The following is a 23,191-nucleotide window of genomic DNA, read 5'->3' on the forward strand; positions in this document are numbered from 1 at the left end:
GAAAAGCCATCACCATCATGAATGACACAGTAATTATCCAGACGAGGAAGTTCATAACCAACCGAATTCTTCAATGGAAACAAACGGTCATTGACATCCTTCACCGTGGGAAGGCAACAGTCCCTTAGACAGAAATTTGAGGAAAAACTAGGTAAAATGTATAAGACCACCCCTGATGTCTTCTTTGTACTTGGCTTCAGAAACCATTTTGGAGGTGGCAAATCAATTGGCTTTGGCATGATTTACATTCAGATTATGCAAAGAAAAATGAACCCAAACATAGTCGCAATACATGGCCTGTATGAGAAGAAAAAGACCTCAAGAAAACAGAAAAAGGAACACAAGAAAAGAATAAAGAAAGTCAGGGAGAGGAGATGGAAAATGCCAATGTTGATGCTGTCAAAAAGGAGTCAAGATTCTATAGTGACTTTATCTGATTCTATAGTGACTTTATCTGTATCTGTGGTGATTATATAGAGTTTTCATGAGAGGATTAATAAAACCTTTTATGTATCTGCTTGGAAAAAAGAGAAAAAAGGTATCAAAATACATAAAATATTCAAACACTAATATGTTTTAAAAAAGTAAACAGTATAATCATGCAACTGAATTTTGTGGAAAATAATTCAAAGGGATCTCACTGCATTTGAAAATGGAAAAAAAGACCCACATATTTATTTTATGAAGACAGGGGAAACAAACTGAGCAAAGCTCAAGGATTTCACGTCATATAAAATGTCTAGTTTTCTACTCCCCCCCAAAAAGATAAGAGGATGAATTCTAACATTTCTCCAAAAGTAATTGCTCTGGCCATTTGAAATACTCTTGATTCTTTATAAATACTGGTGATCTCTGACTCCAAATGAAATAAATGTCATAAGAGCAGAACTAAAGGTACCTAAAGATAATGAATTTCGGTAAAAATTTTATAAAACATTATCAGTGAAAAGAATTACAATAAAACCCAATATTTTGACAGCAAAATCCAGGACACTACTTTGTATTTTCAAACCCATGAGAAGTATAAAATGCCTGATACAGATTACATCTGGTAACAGTCTTATGAAACCGTGGGAGAGTGGGGGCCCAAACCTGTGCTGCTTAAATGGCTCCACATTTCTACTTGATCCATTCCTGCTTGGGATGGTCTTCAGGACTGATTTATTTATTTTAAATTAAAGGATTCATTTATTTATTTTAAACTAAAGTTCTTTTTTTAGAATTTTATTTATTTATGCATAGAAAAACTGGGGTGTAGGCCAGAGGTGCTGGGGGTAAGAGGATTCACCAGAGACAGAGTGGGGGCAGTAACAGGAGGGATGACTGAAATGCACCGTTAAGGGGAGCAGCAGGAGAGAAAGTGGGTAGGTCCCTGGATAGGGATCAAACTCAGGCCTTAGCAGTGACAGCGCTGAGACTTAACCCCTAGGCCACCAGGGGGGCCCAGTCTTCAGGATTTTGATTCAAGTCCTTGTCAAGTACGGACTGTAATTCCTGTGTTCCTCTTTCTAGATGATCCACCTTGTAGCAGTGACCACTGGTGTTCCCAGATTCTTGATATCCATCAAATCTCTTCTGCCACCATAAAATTTAGATACAGTATGTATCACTGTACTCAAAATTCCACATAAAGACCTAGCACACTCAAAATTCCCCACACAAATATATAGGCAGTCCTCACTCACATGAATGGGTTAAACTTAAAAAAGGTACTGAAAATAATAGTTAAAATATACTTTTATTATAGAATTTTATAGAACAAACAATAAAGCGATAGTTTTTCTCTTTTAAAACTTCCAGTTACCAAATCAGATGAGAGAATACTTTCATTATGGCCCTAAAGATAAAAATAAATTTCTCTGGAAGTTTTTGATTTTTATTTATAAGGAGAATTAGCATCACGTGACAAAATTTTTCAGGAAAGGCATCAGTATACTGATACTGACACTGACTTCTTAAATTTACCAGAAAATTCTTTTAGTGACTGTAACCAACAGGAGGTCTGCCTTCTGTATTTAGAGACAACGTATCTACCATATAGGCTCACTCTGAAAAACAGTGCTTACACTTACTATAACCTAACCATGCTGGACTCCAGTCTCCTCTATCTTTACATATTTAAGTTCTGCTGTGAGAATGAAGGGGGTAAATGTGTATAAAGTGCTTAGAATAGTGCTTAGTACATTATTACTAAAGATTGAAATGGTTTCTTGTTAGAAATTTGCAGGTATCATCACACCACTACTGTTATTGATGTCAAAGATTAGCCGTTGATTATATAATCAGTACAGAGTACGGTAGAAGAAACACTTTGAACACCCTGAAAGTGTGCAACCCATAAAGATTTTGGGTGAGCCCAAATGTGGCTTTAAACATTTAATCACAGAGCAAAAATAGTTATATACTTTTATATAATAGTTATATACTTTTAAAAAGTTATATACTTATATACTTTTAAATTGATTACAGAAAAATATCTGCTTAATATTTAATGTTATCTGTTAATCTGTTTAATGTTAGTCCTTAATAAATGCTATAATTTAATAGTGCAGTTGTAATTACACTACCTTTATTTCTAGCAGCTATTTTTTATTTTTTTAAGTGACACAATCTTCCATTATAGTGATATAAAGTAACCTATCTGAATACATTTAGGTTTAAAGAGTTGAAAAGTTTTTTTTGAAGATGAAAATAGGTCAGAGCTTCACCCCAAGGGCTTGAAAAGCATTCTCACTGGAAAGATAATGATTCTAAGTATGCATACCTTGAAGAGCCCCAATGAGGCACCAAGTATCAGGGAAAAGGAATGGAGTATGTATGTGATGGATGAGTTCAGAGCTAACAACAGGTGCTGTCAGCAAACTTGAGATGAGCCTCAGGTTCTCGGAAGTTCCAAGACAACTTCTAATCTGTCTGCAAAAGGACTCGATTTATTCTCTGGAGAAATGGAATCAGAAAAGATTCTAAAACCAGATACTAGGACCAGCAGAACGCAAGCATTAACTGTTGAGGAAATAAACAAAAGCTTGTAATGGGAACAATAATAATTGGGAATAAATGCCGTAAGACAAGAACCACAGATTATTTTCTTTACACATTCTCAATGAATTCAGAGAAAACACTACTGACATTTGGAGGTCTTCCATGAAAAAGCCAGCCCACTCACTCTAGAGTAACTGTAACCAGTTGAGAGGCCCCATTCATGCAAAGTTTCCATGCTTTAACAAAATAAAGGGAAAATCAAGACAAGGGCTCTCTAGGATAAGGGGGAGTCCCCACAAGGGAAAGTCACATGGGTCAATAAGACTAGAGAGCAACTTGCACAAACAGATAAGGAAAATGTGAGGTGAGACGTGGTGGGCAGGGCAATTTAAAAATAACAGACTTAAGTGTGAAAATTTTGGAATCAAAGATTGATAAGACTATGGCACACGTAAAAATAAACAGAGTAAGTTATCAGATGAGTGTGAGAATTTTAGAATGAAAGACTGATGACAGACCAGCAGGAAAAAAATTAAGGGCAGGTACATTTTAAAAAGGAGGGAAAATAGAGGCAATCCTTAATGTCAAGATAAAATGGAAAACAAAAAAACACTAAACACAGTAGATCCAACATTGAAAATATTTACATGAGGGCCTCCCTGGTGGCGCAGCGGTTGAGCGCTGGGTTGCGAAGCTGCCCGCGGCCTCTGCGGTGCCGGTTCGATCCCCGGCTGCTCCCCGGCCACTGGAGGAGGGACACACATGGCGCACAGAACTCTCCTGCCGCCCACTGCAACCCTTAGCAGTGTACCTCGGTCCTTCTGCCTGCTCTGCTCCCCGCTCTGGCTCTGGTGAATTCTCTCACCCTCCCGCGCTTCTGACTGTACCCAGTGCTTGTATAAATAAATAAATAAATCTTAAAAAAAAAAAATTTACATGAGCGTTACAATGTACACTGACTACTGATTTCACTAAAATGGCAAAAAATGAACAAACAAAAAAAAACCCCAAAAAACCCCACAACAACTTATCAAGAGGGGTGGATGCGTGAGATAGAGCAAGTAGAATAAAACATTATATAATTGAGATGGAGGGTACATGGGTATTCACTATAAAATCCTCTCATCTTTCTGTGTCTTGAAATTTTTCCAAACAAATATGTCAGGAAGAAATTTTAATCACAGGAGAATATAGGGAAGTTGGAATGAGTGTGACGGTGTGGGATTACAGAGTTAAACAGTTCTGGGTGGGCCACAGTCAGTAAACAGCAGAAAATGAAGCCCAGCATGTGGGATGCCAACCTGTGCAGCTCTGCTTGAGAGTCCAGGCTCCACTCCACCACACCACTTTTTCTTAAGTATGATGGTATAAGTATGCAAAATTTAAATCCTAGTATACCAAAAAACAAATTCACATTTAAAACTGCCAAATTAAGAAACAGCATGTGGCAGCTTTGGGGGCAGGTGACCTTTTTATGGTTTTGTTTTAAAGAATTTTAGAACTATTTGTTTTTTTGAAACACTTCATTAAAAATAATCTTTGAAGTGCAAGGTAGAGAATATAGATGTTAAGAAATTGGCAAAAGTGGTGAAGGTGTTATCTGAATGATAAGAAAGTAGGGGAAATACAGCAGGAGAGGAAGAACTAGCTTCCTTTGAATGAAATGGGTGCTACATCAAAGAGGAAACATTCTTGAAGGTTTTTGTTCTAGTTAAGATACTTTATCATCAAAACAAGACAGTTTTGAGAATAAAAGGGTAAGCTATTAATAATTACACAGGGATAACAGGTGAACAGTTCCAGAAAGGCAGGACTTATGATCACCCTAAATATAGCCTGGACACAAGTATTTTCAAACCAAGAAAGACTGCACGACAGACAGCTCAAGTCACCATTGTCCACTGACTATTATATACCAGGCATTACACTTAATAAAGGGAAAAAACAAATATAAAAAAATAGATAATCACAGTAGACCTTAAAAGTTGAGTAAGCATGAATAAAGAAACCCCAAACTATTTAATCATTTACTTCCATCTAGTCCTCTTCTTTACTTAATAGACCAAAGCATTATTTAAACCATTCTTGTTCTTACTCCAGAGATAATGGAGCTATACAGAACTGAGATGGGTGGAAATAACCCCTTACCCTGCTGAAAGCAGTCAGGGGATTGCTTATATTTTAAAGAATCTTTCCAAGTCAAAGTTGCCTAGTCGTTGGAGAGCAATACAGAACAAGAAACTTGTCCACAACAAATACAAGCAAAGAGCCAGAAACTGGCACCAGAGACAAACACTGACACTATAGCTTATTAGTTTTCTCCATACGCACAAATTTTCTTTCGGGGCTGCAAACCCATCACCTCAATGCTGATCTGTGGTGTAGAGTAGCATAAGTGAATGCACTGGATCAGCATTCCTTTCGAAAACAGCTGCCTTTTTGACAGTTTATGGAATTCTTCTGGGATAGAAGGCAGACAACTGAAGTGGAGGTTCACTCACTGCAGGATGTCTCAAGTGGGTCTCAAATGAGTCACAGGTGTTTCTGGATATTGTATACCTCAGCTCTTAAAGTAGGGACCCTGAAAAGGGGGCAACCTCCCCATTCCTATCCCATGCAGTACTAATCACATTACTTGGTTAAAAATGATCATATCAGGGCTTCCCCTGGTGGCGCAGCGGTTGAGCGCTGGGTTGCTCGCCTGCAGCCTCTGCAGCGCCAGTTCGATCCCCGGCCACCGGCGAGGGTCCCACCAAAAAAAAAAAAAAACCATCATAATCATAGTCATGAAAAGGCTGGGGAGTCCTGAATAAAGACCTAGTAAGTATGAGATGGCAGAGAAGCCACAGCCCACCCTCAGGTCTGACCACTACCACCTGAGCTTTTCTACAGCAGAAATAAACAGGCGCGGCAAACCCTTGAAGCTTTTATCAATTCTAGTTTAGAAAATAAGAAGGAAGACTGGACTGGACTCAAATATCCAGTGAGTCATAAAACAGTAGCAAGTTCCAGTCACTGTAGAGGTTCCCTAGTGATTTTTGACTGAGCCCATTTTTTCATCTCTAAAACTATTTTCTCAAGTGTAAGATTTAATGTTTTAGAAATTTCTACTCAAACAGTTAAAAGTGTGTGAGTGATACTGCAACTGTTCTTAGGACTTAAATTATGAACAACGTAATTAAGAGAAAACATCTTATTTGCAATGGCCTCACAATATATACTTAACTTGTAGAGAGATGAGATTAGGAGTCACATTAGCTCTCACTCTTAGGTAAAAAGAAAGAACAAAAGTTCGTAGCTTTTTGGTCCTCTACAACTTTATGTAGCTAGAGACAGCGACCTCACGCAACCACAGTTCTGAATTGCTTATCCTCAGAAGTATCTAAAATTAAAAAGTGGGTGTAGAGCCCAAACTAGTTTTTTGTCTTTAACAGATTTCTTTGAAGAAGATAATAGTTTAAGACTTGGGATTGATATAGGTAACTTCAGCTATTCTATTTCGATGCCAGTTTTCTTAATAAAATAAAGTAAAACAAACAGAGCATGCCACCTATATACTCAACGATCTTTCTGCTACAGCAATCAGAACTTATCCCAGAAAACTGTTATCTTTGCTTAAGCAGATCAGAATGCAAGTAATGTAACCTAAAAGACCGTCCACATAAAATGAATTCTGGGCGTAGTTACTGAAATTTAGTTATTAAAAAAATACAGGTCTATCAAGGTTTTTGTAATAATTAGCCACAAGATTAGCTAATGAGTATTTTTATATTGATTTGGCTCATACTGCTACAATCCTAACAATATCTGAGAGGACTGATATCAATTTAATGATTAAAAAAACAAAAAAAAAGGGGGATAGTAAGTTAATTTTCATGAATTTAAAGACTGCCATTTGATCTTAAGTTTGTTAATGTGTATTCAGGCCTCAAGATTTTCCTAGTTTCATGCTTTTCATCTATCAGTTGTGCTGGGAAACTTGGAACTCGGAATTAATCATACCTTTCATGAATGGTCTAAAGAGAATGAGAAATAACTTGATAAAGTGATTTTACTGGGCTAGAAACAACTTCTACATTAAGGGTGTTTAATTTCAGGGTCCACGGATAGAAGGGCTTCGATTATACCAGTACACTAGAACTTAGTCATCTTTAGCACACTTGTACCTACAAATCTTTAGAAAATATAAGAGCTTTTAGAAAGACCTTTTCAACATGGAGCATGTTCAAATTAATTTTGTTGACAGTGAAAAAAGCTGTAGCAAATAGAAATTAAGCAAATTTTTAAAAATTATGGTTATGATTTGTCTAGCACAGTCCTTAATTTTGCCTTTCATAAAATGCAACAGAGGATCCATTTTATTTCCAATTATCTCCATGCATTTATCCTCGAAAGATGAAACATGCACAGGAACCTTTATTTTCAAAGTCAGGGAAATGACCAGCAGCTTGGTTTGTCCGTAGATCAATTTGCAAAGGCAACTTAAAACGCTGAAATCAGATTGATAATTTTTGTGTACATTTTCCAGGTTTAGAAAGTCTTTATTAGTTTTATCTTCCCTAGATGACAAAGTTCCGAGGCCAGCCTCAAGCTAGACAGCTCACGCTGCACCACAGGACGCAACCAAACGTATGAATTGATAAATTACTATCATAAAAATAAATGTTAACTCTGGATGTTTTTCAAGCAGCAAAACGGCCCAATCTTTAAAAGACCGCAACAGCTCATTTTCTTGAACACGTGCCCCAGACACTACCAAGGAGGAAAACTAACAAGGTTTTGGGCAACACATCGCTTTTTCTATTACCAATGCCTGCAGGTCTTCAGCCTGAGGTTTCTGTGTTACCCACAGCAAGGCCTAGAACGAGAGGCGGTTGCGCGTGAGCAGCATTTGTTGTTGTTTTTTTAAATCCAGCAAAAACCCCCGCAAACGACAAACGCTAAGAGCCGGATTCACAGCCTTGAGCGCCCCTCCATCCATCCGTCACGAAGGTGGTGATAAGTGTGGCGGGACCTGGGGCTTTCTACCGTGGTTCTGGGGGCAGAGCGGGCGCGTGGGTGTGTGTGAACACTGCAGGAGGGGGCAGCAAGACGAGATCACGGAGTGGGAGGGAGGACGATGCCTCTTCTAGGGCGGGAAGAGCTACGAGGGGCGGCTGTTATGCATGACGGGGGCCGGCACTCGGGGGAAGATGGTGGTGGCCGCAGGGCAGGGTGATTGCGGGGGATTCCCTATTACCAGGGGGCGCTCGGAGCCGTCTGCGGGTGAAGGATCCTGGAGCCACGAAAGGGGCGCGACACTGAAACCGGGTATTACCGATCGAAAGGGAAAAAAGGGCGCCGAAAAACGGAGTTATTATGGGATGGCAGAGGTGGGCTCCCTAGGGAAATTAATTACGGGATCCAGCTCACCCGCCAATTGCTGTACAGTCTCTTCACTCGCCGGTAATAGGCATCTTTGTCCAAAGTCACAGCCATAGCCACAGACGCCGCTCCTCCTCGGGTTCCGAGAATCACGCGAGGTCCCGGCTCCACCACCCGCTCTCGGCCCCGGAATCCCGCACTCTCCCAGTGACCCGGAAGTACCGACCTCAAAAAAGATGCCCTTTCCGCTTCCGGGTCCCGGCAGCGTGCAGATTTTTTTTTTTTATTTTTTTATTTTTTTTAAATCTTCTCTCCAGAGCTTGGGGGCGGAGAGAGAGGGAAAAAAAGGGTGGGGAGATCAACAAAAGTATAATGCCAAGAGTCTAGATTTTCGCGGGGTTTTCTCATCAATTTAGCAAGAGCCGCACGCAAGTCGACGTCATCACGTGACGCCCTGCTCCAGTCCTCACGCTCACCAGGGCCTCGATTTCCAGGAGCTCCGACTTTTTGTCGAGGAGGCAGCGGCTGGGCTTGCGAAGGAGGCGGGAGGCCTGACGCGCTCGCCCCGCCCCACTTGAGCTGCCGCGCGCGGGTGTGAAGGCCCCACCCATCGGCAAAGGAAGGGGAAGAGGAAAGAGCGGGATCTGCCGTGGGGTGGCAGTGGGAAGCCCGCAGCAATAACTGGGTACCTGCCTCTCCTAGAGGTGGGAAAGCAGCGATCGCTGCTTCTCCAGGGCTGGAAGGATCTTTCGTGCCAGGACCCTGAGTCAGGGGCTTCCTTGAGGGACAAATACAGCCCTGGAGAGGAAGCCCCACCTCCTAATAAACCAGTCAAGTTTTGTGGGAAGAATTTGGCATTAGAAAGAAAATAAAATGCCAGGCTTTTCTGAACTCTGGAATGTTAGGGGAAGGGTCGTGGTAAACAAATGGCTTTAACGGTTTTTCACACAGCTCAGGTAGGCCCCCAGGCCCAAGTAGTGAGGTGTTCTTCCAAAGTAGACCCCAGGCACAAGTAGAGAGGTGTTCTTCCAATCAGCCAGTCTCCTTGCCACACTTTGTAAAGTGACACCATTCTTATGGTTTCCCAAAAGCACCTTAATCCAAACAAAATGTACAAGGTTCTTGATGAAGCTCTTCCTTCACATCCCTCCTAAGAATTTGGAGTTTGAATCTGAGACATTTTGTATACTATTCAGCTTATATCATTTCCTAGCCTTTAGCAAGCTGGACAGCTTACTCACATCCTTTAATGGAGTAAAGGTTAATTGTCCGCCTTATTCAGGTAACTGCATGAACAGTAATGACCTTTAGGAAGTTAGTGTTGAAATTACATCAGCTCTTTAAATGAGTATTATTGGATTTGAGCAAATACAGAACAAGGGAAAAGTGAAAAAGGATTAACTTAAATTTATTAATGCCAAGGGGAAGGAAGGTAACAGTTCCTGACCCTCCAGCTGTATCCACAGTTCGGCCAGGAACAGGCTCTGCCAGAGGCCAGGGCCAGCGCTACATAGTCTGTGGTTAATGGAGGTGTCTAGGGAGGGGTGAGAGCATCAGCTGCTCTAGTCTCCTTTTCTTCCCCAGAAATGAGGAAGTGGTCATGTATTATTTTAGGAGTTCCCCTGCCCACCCAATCCTCTCAAATTTGGAAGCAATCAGGTACAAGTTTTCTTTTTCCTTTTCACCTCCTGGAGTCCTGGGTTTCCCCACATCTCCCCTGCCCCTCCCACTTTTCCATAGTCCAAGGGCCAGAGTAAATGAAAATACAGCAGCCACCCGAGCAATGGGGACCATGGGACATCAGTCATCAGCATCTTCACTGGAGTCTGAGTTGGCTGGCATCATAGGATCATCAATGAGTGAGAAGTCCCTTTCTGAGCTATCATAGCCCTGAGATAAATCATCATCATCATCTTCATCCTCATCGTCCTCATCTTCCTCAGGTCGCAGTGGTGGCAACCTCAAGGCAGTACCAGAGGTGGTAGTGGCTGGTGAAGAAGGGTAGCCAGTGGCTCTCAGGCCTGGATGGTGATGGTGGTGATGGTGGGGATGGGGGTGGTGGTGGTGGTGATGAAGCATGGTGCTGGAGTCTACATGAGGGGATGATGTTGCACCACCCATCACAAATGGCATAAAAGGCAAAGATGCAGAAGTGGCACTACTGTGACCCAGAGATGACACTGACTGCAGGCCACTACTGCTGTGTTGGAAGGTATTATGCAGAGATAAGGACCCAGTGGTTCCACCCTGCATCAGGGCCATCATCTTAGAAAGGTCTGGTCGCATCCTACGGGCCCGCTTCTTGCTGCTGTCTGGTGCAATAGGCCCTGGTAAAACCCGGTTGAACACAGTTTCAGCATGGTGACCCTGGGAGGAGGAATAGAAGACAGTAGAAAGAAGGGGGTGGGGTGGGGGGGAAACAGAAGTCAACAGAATTCTAACTTGCAAATGTTTTTTCACCAAATTGATCTTTAGTAGTCTGACAAGGCCTGATGGTAGTAACTAGGAGGAGCAACTGTGAATGTTGCCGGCTAGAGCATTCTGATGTTGCAGCTAAATGAAAGGATTTGACAGAGTTTTGCTTATTTTTATGATGATATTTTATCTTTACTCTGGTCGCCATTCCACAAATCCTTACTTTTGTTAATAAGGGATAAGAATAAAACAGTGAATGAACCAGTACTTGCACAGTATACTTTACTGATGGTAGGTTGTTTACATCATCTGGCCAAATGAAGTGCAGTATAGCTAAATCAATATTTACAGTACATAAATGGGGTAAACTTGAGACAGGGGTAAACATTAAGATTTTTGGATATCTAGAACACCAAACATATTGTGAGTAGCTCCTCACCAAATTAATGTTTTTCTCCTCACATTGGTAGGCTTACATTATCTACTGAATTTTGAATTGCTTTCTTCTAAATACTGACTTCAAATATTGGTTAAATTCGGGCCTCCCCTGGTGGCGCAGCAGTTGAGCGCTGGGCTGCGAAGCTGCCTGCAGCCTCTGCAGCACCAGTTCAATCCCCGGCCACCAGCGAGGGTCCCACATGGCGCGCAGACCTCTCCTGCAGCCCGCTGCTCCCCTCAGCAGTGTATTTCATCAGTCTGCCTATTCCGTTCCCCACTCTGGCTCTGGTGAATTCTCTTACCCTCCCGCACTTCTGACTGTACCCAGTGCTTGTATAAATCAATCAATCAATCTTTAAAAAAAAAAATTGGTTAAATTCGTTGAAGGAGAAACACTGCTTTCAGTACCCTTGCTTTGCTAGACTCAGGCAATAGAAGGGTTGGAAGTGTGGCATAAAGGATGGCATTAAACTCAGACCATGTTACACATGTCTATGGACTCTATTTTTTAAAAAAAGATTTATTTATATTTATACATACAAGAACTGGGTGCAGGCCAGAGGTGCAGGGAGTGAGAGGATTCACCAGAGACAGAATGGGGAGAAGAACAGGCAGGTCTACTGAAATACACTGCTGAGGGGAGTAGTGGGTCAAATAAGAGAAGTCTGCTGCGCCATGAGGGTCAGATCCCTCGCTGGGGATCGAACTTGTGTTGCAGTGGCTGCGGATAGCTTCATAGTGCTGAGACTTAACCTCTTGTGCCACCAGGGAGGCCCTGGACTATATATCTTAATCTAAGCCTAACACTTGAGAATATGCTTTTATGATTTAGAAAAACAGTATCTTGATACTCATTTCTATGGATTTTTACATTTTTCCATAAAAATTATGGAACACTTCACAAATTATATGTCATCCTTGAGTCAGGGCCATGCTAATCTCTTGTTTGAATTTTTTTTTTTTTTAAAGTTTTTTTTTTTTTAATAGAGGCATGTTTTATTTATTTATTTATTTGTTTGTTTGTTTTGTTTATACATGCACTGGGTACAATCAGAAGCGCGGGAGGGTGAGAGAATTAACCAGAGCAGGGAGCAGAGTAGGCAGAAGGACAGAAGTACACTGCTGAGGGGAGCAGTGGGCGGCAGGAGAGGTCTGCGCGCCATGTGGGACCCTCCTCCAGTGGCCGGGAAGCAGCCGGGGATCGAACCGGCGCCGCAGAGGCCGCGGGCAGCTTCGCAACCCAGCGCTCAACCGCTGCGCCACCGGGGAGGCCCTCTTGTTTGAATTTTAATACCTATGCTGCTGAAGCAAGTGCTGTGTGAATTTTTAAAATGTAACTATTGTAAACACCTAAATTCCTGTAGCTCCCAGCAATGATGTAGTGCCAGACTACTGCTCAGAATTCTAGTCACATTAAGATTTTTTCTAATTTCCTCTGATCTTTTTTTTTTCCCAGAGTTATCAAACGCCACTAAGGAAGTAGCAAAATTACTTATTGTAAAAATAGGTAATAATGAAGGAAAAGTTTTTCCCAGAGGCTGCCCTATAATGTCAGATTCAAGAAACAGATGGCTCTCTAGCCACCGGGCTTTTCTCATAACTATTCTGCTTATTACATGCTTGCTTCCATGGAGGGTAAGAAAAAAATTAAAACATCCCTACATGGTAACAATATTTACATGAACCCACTTTTCCCCTATATGAAAAAAAAATAAGCCTCCTAAATTTACCTCACAAATATATTATGTGCAAAATAATGTTATTAAAATTTGTTAAATGTAAAAGATCGTATTCATTTGAAAATTTTATTGAAAGATAATGTGTAGCAAGTGCTAATTCATTTCTAATAACTACCTACATCAAATCAAACTATACTTTTTTAAAAATGTTTAAAAAACACTACTGTCCAAAGTTAAGACACATGTAGTCAAATAAACTTTTTGCAGGTATAGTTTTGTAGGAAGGAGAAGAAACTATGGGTAAACTTAGTCCACCAAATAGTTTATTAACCATGATTATACTTGAAAATAATAGAATTACCATTATTTTGATCAAAATGTAAAGAATGCCATTATAAACGATGAAACATAGTTTCCCCTCCTTTTTCCATTGCTGGTGTATTAGTGATACTCAACTCTTTAGTGTTCTGGGAAACCCCAAGACTATTTTCCTTAGGTTTCCAAATCATTCCTAAGATATATAGAGTCATAAAACTTTTAAGAGATTATCTGCTCAGAACTCTCACTCTTGGGCATGTGCAAAATGAAAAGGTTAAAGCATCTGCAAAAAAATCCCTTAACAGAAGAGCAAGATAAAGTCTTGAATATTTTAACACATTTACTAATTCGTACATTTTAATAAGTTTCAAGTACGATGTCAGTTTTCAGAATTTTATGCTCTTGAGGTGACAATTCCACAGTACTAGAAAAATACCAGTAAAAATACTCTGGGCTTCCACATTAAACTGAAGATACATTTTTTTCAGAAGTGTACAGTGGGGAGAAAAATAAAATTAAAGGCCTCCCTGGTGGCACAGCAATATCAACTATCACCAGCCACTGTGGCCTGAGTTCAATTCCTGGCCAGGGAGCTGACCCACATGGCAGGGCAGACCTCTCCTGTCTTGCCCGCTGCTCTCCTCAGCAGTGTATTTCAATCCATCTGCCTATTCTGCTCTCCACTCTGTCTCTGGTGAAACTTCTCATGCCCCGCACCTCTGGCCTACACAGTTTCTAGTATGCATAAATAAATAAAAATAAATCTTTAAAAAATAAAACAGAATTAAGTAATTTCCAGTCATAACATACGTTGAAAGCATACTTCACTTTGGAGACGGAGTGTTAATGCTCCAATCTTACCTTTTTTCCATTCCTAGAGTTAGCTGTCTGTACTGGTTCCATTCCCAAATAGTTCATTTCTGCCTTATTATTTTTTTTACATCTCTGCCACTTCTGTTTTCTACGATCTTCCATATACTGCAATAGAAAAGTACCAGTTATCCTGGCGGAATAAATATCTTCTCTGTAGTAATATGGCACTAGACCTAGCTTGACAATAAATAATTGCTTACTACATGAATAAATAAATGCTTAGTTCTAATTATTGCAAAACTGCCACTAGGCAGATCTCTCAAAAAAGATTAGGTAGTTATATAAGCTTAAGAGTAAACAATTGTCTACCATTTAATTTAACAAGTGACAATATTACTTTGACACTCATGACAACTCTGGGAGACATGAAGATTTTGTATAATAACTCTTATTTTTTGGATGCAAAACCAGTGACATAATATGGCATGCTTTCTCCTTCTCACACAGCTAAATACCAAGGGAATGACTTTAAAATCTTGCTGTATGGAACTGCCACTCACCGCTAGAAATCGGGGATCGACAGCAAACTCTGGATGACCCTGTAACCACATCTCCAGTTCAGCCCGGCGAGGGGCATCCTCACCCACCAGCAATGTACCATCCACCTTATTGATGACAGGGATCCGGGTCTCCAGGTCCACATCAAGGTGATTGGGCTCTTCCATGCACTCCACCTCCAGCTGCAAACCCAGAATCCACCCCCATGAGCACATACTCTTCTTTGGGGCAGGGAGGGAGGGGGAGCAGAGCCAATGGTAGCCAATAAAATAACTCTAAAATCTTCTAATCCCTCAATCCCAACTATCTTCATAAATTACCAGGAATAAAAAGATCTTATCATGTTGAAGACTTTATCACTCACCTCAACTAGTTTCTTTCTGTTCCCCTTCTTCTTATGAAACAATGGATGTCCATCTCCCATTACTCCATTAGCCATCAATTTGTGCTTCTGGAATGTTAACTTTAATCCTTCCTCCTAGGAACACAACCCACCCACACAAGACATTATATGGCACATGTTTTTAAAGTAAAGATTAAAGCTTTGGAGGACATGGGTTAAAGGTCATCCACTGGCTCAACGATTGTGAGACAGAAGACTATCTCAGTTAGAAATATAACACAATTTATGTATGTTCTCATTGGAAAGATTTTATTTCTTGACTTAGAGCCCCTCAGGTAGATTTAAGAGAAATACAATTTATCTCAACAGCACCCAGAGCAGTGTAAAAAAAATACCTACCTAGAGAGGCTCAATATTAGCATGGCAACTCATCATAGGGGCAAATCCTAACATAACTGTCACATACTAATTTAAGACATTTTTCTTATTAAGTACTTAATGACCAGCTAATTGGGTTCAATAGAAAAGAAGATTCTGATTTAATTTCACAGGAAACATTCCTTTTTAACTTAAGGCTCTTAATACTTAGGTGTCATTTTAATGGCTTTCCCAAATTCGATTTCAATTTTTTAAAAACCAGGCTTAGATCTAAAAGCAAGTTATCCAAAGAAGCCTGTGTCAATTAGATTTCTTTCAAAAATGTTGTCTCTTTTAATCTAGTCTTCAGGAGATTAAAGTCAAGATCCCTTTCATTACTTCAATGACTTTTTTTTAAACGGATCACTGTGACCTCTAATTTCTCCTCTCATTTTTAAAGTTAGCTGACCAAATACATTAGTATCCTGTTAGTGAAACTAGCAAGGACTACAGTCTCATTCCCCACATCCCGATCCCTAAATGCTGAGCTTACATCTTTGATCTGAACTGTAAACTCTTTTTCATCCATGCCTCGGCGAAGTTTGGTAAACTGAGCTGCTGCTGTGGTGACTGCAGATACTTCCTCTTCTGCCATGGAAGCTGCACTGCTACTTCGTGGTGTGGGGACTGGAGAGTCTCCATATTCTCCTGGTGTCAATGAAGGACTGTCTAACAAGTGGTTGCCTGACCCCAAAATTCCTCCTGTTATCATTTCCTGGCTTCGGCGGCTAGAAGGCCACTTCCCTGAGAGTACAGCCTGGCAGACGAGGTCAATACGGTTTATCAGGACACGATCCTGAGAGGAAAAAAATATACTGGTTTTAAGCTCGGAAAACTGACTAGTTGTATGATTCTGTGCCAAAGAATATTTCTGTTATTATCAGGATAGGTACAAATATTAAGGCAGAAAGAAGGAAGGTAATAAATACTATCACCTTCCCAGTTTCATGAAAAACATGTAACACTAAACACAATACAAGAAAACCAGAACTATCTGCTCCATTTTCCCCTTATATGTTTCACTGTATTTCTAAACTGTATGTTTCCAGGAATAAGGCTGTTACCTTGGGCCACTCAGATGCTCTTTGTCTTTCTTGTAGCAGCAGAAGCTCAGGGGTCATTTGTTCTCCATCTTCATTTGGGAATCCATCTTGGGACATAGTGAGGGACAGGAGACTCTCTTCATCATAGAGCTTTGAGCGGGGCCGGTCAGCAGCTAGAGATCATACATGTATGAACAAGATGAAAGAATAAAGTTAGAAAGGAATGGTATCATATGGGCTTTCAGAAGTTCAAAGAATAACAGATGTTTTTTTGACATTTTATCAAATCAAAACTAACATCTATTTCAGGAGATGCATTTAGATAAGAAAGGAAAGAGCAGAGAAGAGGAAATAGGGAAGAGGGCCAACAGCCTGTCACATGCACTCACTTAGCTTTTCTTCCTTCTCGTCCTCACTCTCATCAGTGCTGGAGCTGGAGCTGGATGACGATGAGGAAGAAGAGGATGATTGTGACAGCTTGCTCAAGTCCAACTCAGAGTCTGAATCATCCTCATCCTCTAGTTTGACTGGTGGGACACTCCGGGAAACCAGAGGGGTAGAATCAGAGGGAGCTACTCGCATTTCATAGTCTTGTGGGTTTGCTCGGCTCCTGGCCACCACCTCATGCTCTAGCTTTAAAGTCAGACTCTCCAGACTGGGAACCTGGGCAGCTGTCTCCTCGGGTGGCTTTTCAACAGGAACATCTGGGCGCAGGGGCAGTGGTGAGGCAGTGCGCGAGGTATACTGCTGGTGTAGCAGTGGAGTAGAGCAGCGTGACAGGGATGGAGCTGGTGCTCCTGCCTGATGATTCTGCATATAATTCATACGGGCAGCCAGAAAAGAGAAGTCTGGATCCTGCATGATGTTGCAGTCTGTTTGGCTCACCCCATGGCGGGCTGCCCCTCGTAGAAGCTCCCCATCATGCCGAATAGGCTCCCACCATTTGGGCAATTCAGGACCTGGAGGCTGACATAACGCCAGCCGATCTTCCAAAAGGGGGTGGCATAAAACTTGTTCCCGTAGGCGCCGAAGCAATTCGATACGGTAGAGAGTCCGTGAGGCCCTCTCCTCAGTAATAGGCTCAATGAACAGGTTGGGGTCCGGGGGCTCTGTAACATACAGAGACAGTAGGAAAGAAATGATTCAAGAATTGGTTGTATGATAATCCATCCCCACACTTCCTAGCTCTCCAGTCTCCCTTACCATCTCCAGCTGCTGGGGGAAGGCGGCATACTTGGCGGCACATGGCCACAAAGCCATGGAAGTACTTGGTAAGGCTTTCATCTGTTTTTTTGTCCAGTCGGGCAAAAGTGCGGAAGCGATCCCAGTGGAATTGCATGGTGTCAGGGTCATATTCCACACCAAAAGTAGACACTACTCGATAGAAATCAGTTTGTTCACGCCTTGTCCACCTACAGAGGGAAGAGGAATCAGGTAACAGTGATTAAAAGAATATAGGGAGACTGAATACTTTTTAGTGTGGTTTAGAATACCTGAAAAACATAAAATTGAAAGTAGCAGGAAAAAAAATGCACAGAAGAAAGCAGAAGAGGTGGTATAAAAGGTACTCTATAATGTGTGTATAAGACTTTTAAAAATTATCAGTCTAAGGGGAGAAAGGATATAGGGAAATAAATCAATGAGAATGGCTATAAACAAGCACTACCTGGATCACCTATGTGGTTATGTACCTAGTGAGGTTTTATGTCACAGAGGTGTAACAATTAAAGGCAAAAAATGGTCCCTCGGTAAGGAATTCCAAATCCTTTCCAAGATGCTTTTCAAGATAGGGTCACAATTGAAGACAAACTTACAGCTCAGCCCAAATTCCTAGTCATATTTTACCGTTGCTGTTTCTCCCGCCTTGCAATTTCCTTTAACTTGAAGGCTGCCTCACAACGCCGTCGTCTCCGGTCCCCTCGTTCTGCAGCCTCTATCTTCATCTGTTCTCTCTTATAGCTGCGCTGGTAGGCTGTAACTAGGCGGCGAAGTCTGGCTGTTAGAGCAGAGCCTGGAGGCCAGAAAAGATGACCTGGCTGTTGGGTCACCTGGGCTGTGGGAAATAAAGCAGGATAAATAAAAGGTACAGGAAAGATAATAGAAACAATACTAGTATTTCAACCCACCCAAAGGTAAAGCTCTTAGAAATCCCAAGATAGTATAGAATTATCAGAATTATCAGGCAAAGGGGAGATAGGATATGGGAAAATAAATAAATAAACCCCCACCACCCCACACAAAATTGCACTAGTTCACCTAGAAGTTTACCTTCATCTCCATCAATCACTGAGATCTCCTCATCCATCATCATCAAGGGATCACCCTAGAGAAAGAGATCCACCCCAAAGGATGGAAGGTGAAGAAAGGGGGGAGGTTGGCACTCTGAAATCATTTTGGCACCAAGGGAGCAAGAAACACTTCCAATGAAAGGACTCTCACAGAAAAAATGGAAGCAATCAAGTAAAATAATAAGAAAATATAACCTGAAAAGTGAGTTATTATTAATAGTTTAATGATAACAGGACTCAGGAATTTAGTAGTCAATTATTTCAGTATCCAGCTTGGGTCCCACTTTATCCATAAGGTCATCCCTGATCTCCCCCAGTTGGCATTGTAATTCTTTTCATATTCAAAATGGTATTTATTTCCATTTCATATTATCAATTAATATAGGGTCCAAGGAATGGGAGAATACTAAACTATTTAGTATTAGAGAAAAGCTAAACTCAAATGAGATTCCTTACCTCATCATCTTGGTCTTTTGGTGGACCCTGGAGTGGTTTATATTCAGGGTCTTCACAATCCTTATCAAAGTCAACCCTAAAATTATTCAGAGGCATGACAAAAATATTAATAATACATCTTCTTTCACTAAGAGGAACTGAGGATAAAGACCTGGCAAAACACAGAATCTAACATGGACTAATCTTTTCTGTAATGCTTGATGGAATGGCTACCAGGTGCTAAGCTTTGAGTAAGTTATATACAGCACCTAACAGGAGAAATAACTGGAAAAACTGACAATGTGGTAGTCTATATTGCTTGAATTTGAAATTAAACACTCTGACCAGCACATTTCCTTTCTCCTGCTTTTTTTTTAATGTTTAACCCACTATCCCCCTCATCCCAACTACTTACTTTTATTATTTCATTTGAAGAGCCATGCTTCCTTAATATTTTGCTCTATTGAGCTTAAGGATGACATAATAAACACTTCTCAAAAAACAAATGACCCAATTTCCTTTAAGTATCTTACACTAAGGAACTGAGGTTGTAATCATTAAAAAGAAATCTCTCTATCACAAAAGTGAGTGGGTATTTATGACCTATGTGAATTACTTTACATGCCCCTCAGGTCTCCATGTGAGAAGTTTTGTTAAACTCACTGGCACCCAAACCAGGGCAATATTGCCTTAGCTGGTGGCTCAGTATTAGCATGGCAACTCATCACTGAGGCATGTATCCTGATAGAGTCAATCTGTCACACATTGCTGGAAGATGATATAGTGCAAAATTTTTTAGGTAATACCAAAAAGTAGCATGAAGAAATGCATGGTTATATGAGATTGAGTTATCTTCTTAGCCATTTACTATAGCGATATTGAAAAGCATTGCAAAGAAAGCTGAGTCAAATGAAACATTTGGGAGAAACATTAACATTCACATTTAGGAGCATCTTATGGATTGTGGATTTAGGCCAGCTTATGGAGTCCTTTCCACTGGTCCCATTCTCTCTCAAAGATTTATCATTCATGAGTATAACTACCACTAAGAATCCCAACAGGTTTAGTCAAAACTAGAATTGTTACTTTTCAACACAAGCAACTATGAGCCTTTATAGGGTGGACTCAGAGTTTTTAGAGAACTAACCCCAATGCTTACCCTTCTACTATGTCAGAAAAATTATCCAACACTCGGTGTTCTGCTGCAATGGCCTTGTCATCTGGTCGGCCAGCCTTTTCCAGGAAGCATAAGGCTGGGTCTGCCCTCATAGTATTATATTTCTCATATCCTAGAAGGAAAAAGAAGCATAAATTAAAGAAATTTACTTGGTATGTTGATAGAGTAAATATGATATGTGTGCTATTTTGCAAAAGTTAAGTAAGATATATAATCGAGACAGTTTTGTTGGATTATAATACTATATTCAACATTTCTACAGAGTGTAGAGTCATAAAAAGTTTTAGTATAAGTTATTGAAGAAGGGAATTTAATCAGTTTACATAAAATGGTGATAGATTTAAATAGCCACTTAACTGGTAATCTTTCTATTATTCGTCCAATAAAGGTAAAGAAACTAAAAAAGTTGAATAATTTAGAGCTAGGTAACACATTCTCAAATAAAGCATAAGAAACTTCACCTACAAACAAATAGGACTCTGAATGTCTGATTAACACTGAAAGAATGAATGAAATGAATAAACACATTTCAGGATATTTGGACTCTTATCAGCTCTGTGTCTCACAAGTAAACCAAAGACTATAAATGGTCTGCTTTTTCTTGTCCCTTTAAACTTAAAAAAAAAACATAGATTAACTCAATCACTTCTACCTTATAGAAGTACAGAAAAGTCTTTGGAAAAAAGAATTTACTGATTCATGGGAAGTTAGTGGTCACTGCTATTAATACCTGGGTTTATTTCTAGGCAAGACAAAAAGGGAACATTCCCCCTTTTAATATTTTATTTTTGTTTCAGTCAAACACTGTTGCTCACGTCATTAAATTGCTGACCATTTAGACAAATGGATAGTACGAGGGTCACAGGAAAAAAAAATAACTATACAAGTAGAATACTTTTAGCAAGCCACAGGAAACCCAAACAATTAACTGTGGTTATTACTAATGAGTAGGCATATAGTACCTCCCCTGATTTGTGGAACCTTAACTGAGAGGGTATGACCTAAAGATTGGTAACAGTGATTAAAAAACAGATGGGAGTCTTCCTGCCTTGAGATTTAATTATCTGTCTGGTCATTCTCGAACAACTATTTATAAAAACTAACTGCTCTGCTCTGGATATTTAAGAACTAGCTTACCACTTAAACCTAAATTTATCGAAGATCGGAGAACTCAATTAATACTAAATATTCTATCTCTAACACAAATCAACAACAGGAAAGGAATAAGCTAAAAGAAGGTACCTACCATGCTTAAAGACGCCAATGAGCAGGGATTTATCAGCCTCACTGTCCCACCACGTTGTTGGAACCTCCAGCTGATCCACTACTGGGAACCATATGTCAATCTCACTAAAGATGTAAGAGGTCAGAGTCAGCATAATGAAGCAGATAATGGATATGATAATCCTTGGAAATATTAGCCAGGTATCTTCTATCCATTCATTTAAATACTCATGTGTCTACCTATTTCCTCCTGCTTATATAAGGTATAGAATTAAAGACATGATATATAAACATTAATTATTAGGTATCCCAAAGACATTATAGAGGGAAATAAACGAATCATTCTTGAAATAAGGCAGAGCATAAAAAAAAAACATAGCATAATTTTACCTGGCAATGGCACCCCCTAACACCTTCTCTGCTTGGTCTCCAATGACCTCCTGCCTCAGATAGTATAGCATTCGGACCCGCAACAGCACCCTAGAAGAGCAGAAGAGCTGGCTCAATAATAGAAAGTTTGAAGTGGAAAATGCTTTAATATTTGCTAAGTACTATTCTTACTTGTTACACTGATGTTTCAAATGTTTCTTATAACTTTCATCTTGGAAGAGAGTATCAGGGTTATATTTCCGGATCCAATCTGCCTTATGGATATCAAAAGTGCTTTGTGACTTTACTTTTTTCCCCTTGCGTCCACGAGGCACAGGGATAGAAAGACCTTGGACAGGAGAGACATTGAAGACTTGGATTGAGAAAAACCCTTGGACATGAAAATGATAAGGTAACCTATAGAAAGATGAAAAGTAAAGAGTTGATAATTACCTGAATGATTCTGCAATTCTTTTGTCTTGCCATTTTCAGCAGGGCTAATTAAGTCCCAAATGAAGCCTTTGATATTTTCATCCCCACGATAGTGTAGAAGACAGTACACGAGAATGGTCCGGCAGATTGTCTCTACATCTCGTTCAGTCATACGGCGCTTGAAGCGACCATGAGACAAGATATCTCGCCACCGTCCCCAACTGGAAAAACCAAAAAGGAAATTGTATTAGCATTTTCCTGGAAATGCCAACTCACTGATATATCTCTGTCCGCCAAAATCACATCTCCCAAATGGTGGAGACAAAAAGATGTTGGGAAATCACAAGAACAGAATAAATAGAAACAAGTTCTTCAAAGGCAACCAACCCCCTTAGTCCTTCTGTCACAGCTCCAATTTGAAAGGTAAACAGGGTGTCTATTAGAACAGAGATGTTCTACATGGGATGGAAAGGCAGACTCTTACCCATATACCAAGAGATGCTTTTCCACCCGAAAACAGTCAGTGCGCCCATAGGGATGATGACGGTCATGTCGGCGAGAGCGTGGTCGCTCATCATCTTCACTTTCCAAATCAGAAAATTCCACCAGGTCATCATCTTTCAGAGTGCTGAAGTGGCGGGTTTGTTTCCGTACTCTAGGTGTGTCAATCACCAAGTTATTCTATGCAGAGAACAAAAGAGGTAACTTTCTTCATATGTTCATGGGAAAGGAATTTAGACAATCAGGGATTGAAACAGCCTTGGAAATAAATTTATAGATACTCAAAGTTTTTGACATTCAAAATAATCTATAAGGACTCAAGTAAGCAAATACAAGTAGTTTTCTGGGGCCTCCTATACAGAGAGTTTGTACAATGATCCTTATATATATGCCAT

General features: G+C 40.4%; 2 protein-coding genes and 2 non-coding genes across 9 annotated transcripts in view; all 4 read right to left on the bottom strand.

Annotated features, from left to right (window-relative positions):
* The window catches only part of SUPT16H (SPT16 homolog, facilitates chromatin remodeling subunit), a 34,782-nt gene extending 25,923 nt beyond the window's left edge, over positions 1 to 8,859 (bottom strand). Inside the window, exon 1 of the mRNA XM_037502995.2 lies at positions 8,395 to 8,859. Coding sequence (XP_037358892.1) covers positions 8,395 to 8,460 — 66 coding nt within the window. The 5' untranslated portion in view covers positions 8,461 to 8,859. The remainder of the gene's footprint in view (positions 1 to 8,394) is intronic.
* Positions 8,860 to 9,738: 879 nt separating this feature from the next.
* Positions 9,739 to 23,191, bottom strand: part of CHD8 (chromodomain helicase DNA binding protein 8) — a 62,596-nt gene continuing 49,143 nt past the window's right edge. For 3 of the 6 annotated variants that reach the window (XM_037503012.2, XM_037503009.2, XM_054689088.1), the window contains exons 22-38: positions 22,780 to 22,976; positions 22,317 to 22,516; positions 22,056 to 22,236; positions 21,885 to 21,974; positions 21,517 to 21,620; positions 20,253 to 20,382; positions 19,115 to 19,190; positions 18,639 to 18,693; positions 18,216 to 18,423; positions 17,574 to 17,782; positions 16,760 to 17,479; positions 16,392 to 16,543; positions 15,821 to 16,123; positions 14,932 to 15,045; positions 14,570 to 14,749; positions 14,058 to 14,174; positions 9,739 to 10,713 (exon numbers count right to left, since the gene is read on the bottom strand). In XM_037503012.2, the coding sequence (XP_037358909.1) occupies positions 10,147 to 10,713; positions 14,058 to 14,174; positions 14,570 to 14,749; positions 14,932 to 15,045; positions 15,821 to 16,123; positions 16,392 to 16,543; positions 16,760 to 17,479; positions 17,574 to 17,782; positions 18,216 to 18,423; positions 18,639 to 18,693; positions 19,115 to 19,190; positions 20,253 to 20,382; positions 21,517 to 21,620; positions 21,885 to 21,974; positions 22,056 to 22,236; positions 22,317 to 22,516; positions 22,780 to 22,976 (3,603 nt within the window). In that variant the 3' untranslated portion in view covers positions 9,739 to 10,146. The remainder of the gene's footprint in view (positions 10,714 to 14,057; positions 14,175 to 14,569; positions 14,750 to 14,931; positions 15,046 to 15,820; positions 16,124 to 16,391; positions 16,544 to 16,759; positions 17,480 to 17,573; positions 17,783 to 18,215; positions 18,424 to 18,638; positions 18,694 to 19,114; positions 19,191 to 20,252; positions 20,383 to 21,516; positions 21,621 to 21,884; positions 21,975 to 22,055; positions 22,237 to 22,316; positions 22,517 to 22,779; positions 22,977 to 23,191) is intronic. The other 3 variants (XM_037503010.2, XM_037503014.2, XM_037503011.2) reach the window with 2 other exon arrangements.
* LOC119239648 (small nucleolar RNA U6-53/MBII-28) lies at positions 15,237 to 15,350 on the bottom strand. The gene has a single exon (XR_005123926.1). It is a non-coding gene; the product is annotated as a small nucleolar RNA U6-53/MBII-28 (small nucleolar RNA).
* Positions 19,717 to 19,826, bottom strand: LOC119239647 (small nucleolar RNA U6-53/MBII-28). Its single transcript, XR_005123925.1, has one exon. It is a non-coding gene; the product is annotated as a small nucleolar RNA U6-53/MBII-28 (small nucleolar RNA).

This window comes from Talpa occidentalis, unplaced genomic scaffold, assembly GCF_014898055.3.
Source record: "Talpa occidentalis isolate TD23 unplaced genomic scaffold, MPIMG_talOcc4v2.1 talOcc4.11, whole genome shotgun sequence".
NCBI classification, from domain to species: Eukaryota; Metazoa; Chordata; class Mammalia; order Eulipotyphla; family Talpidae; genus Talpa; species Talpa occidentalis.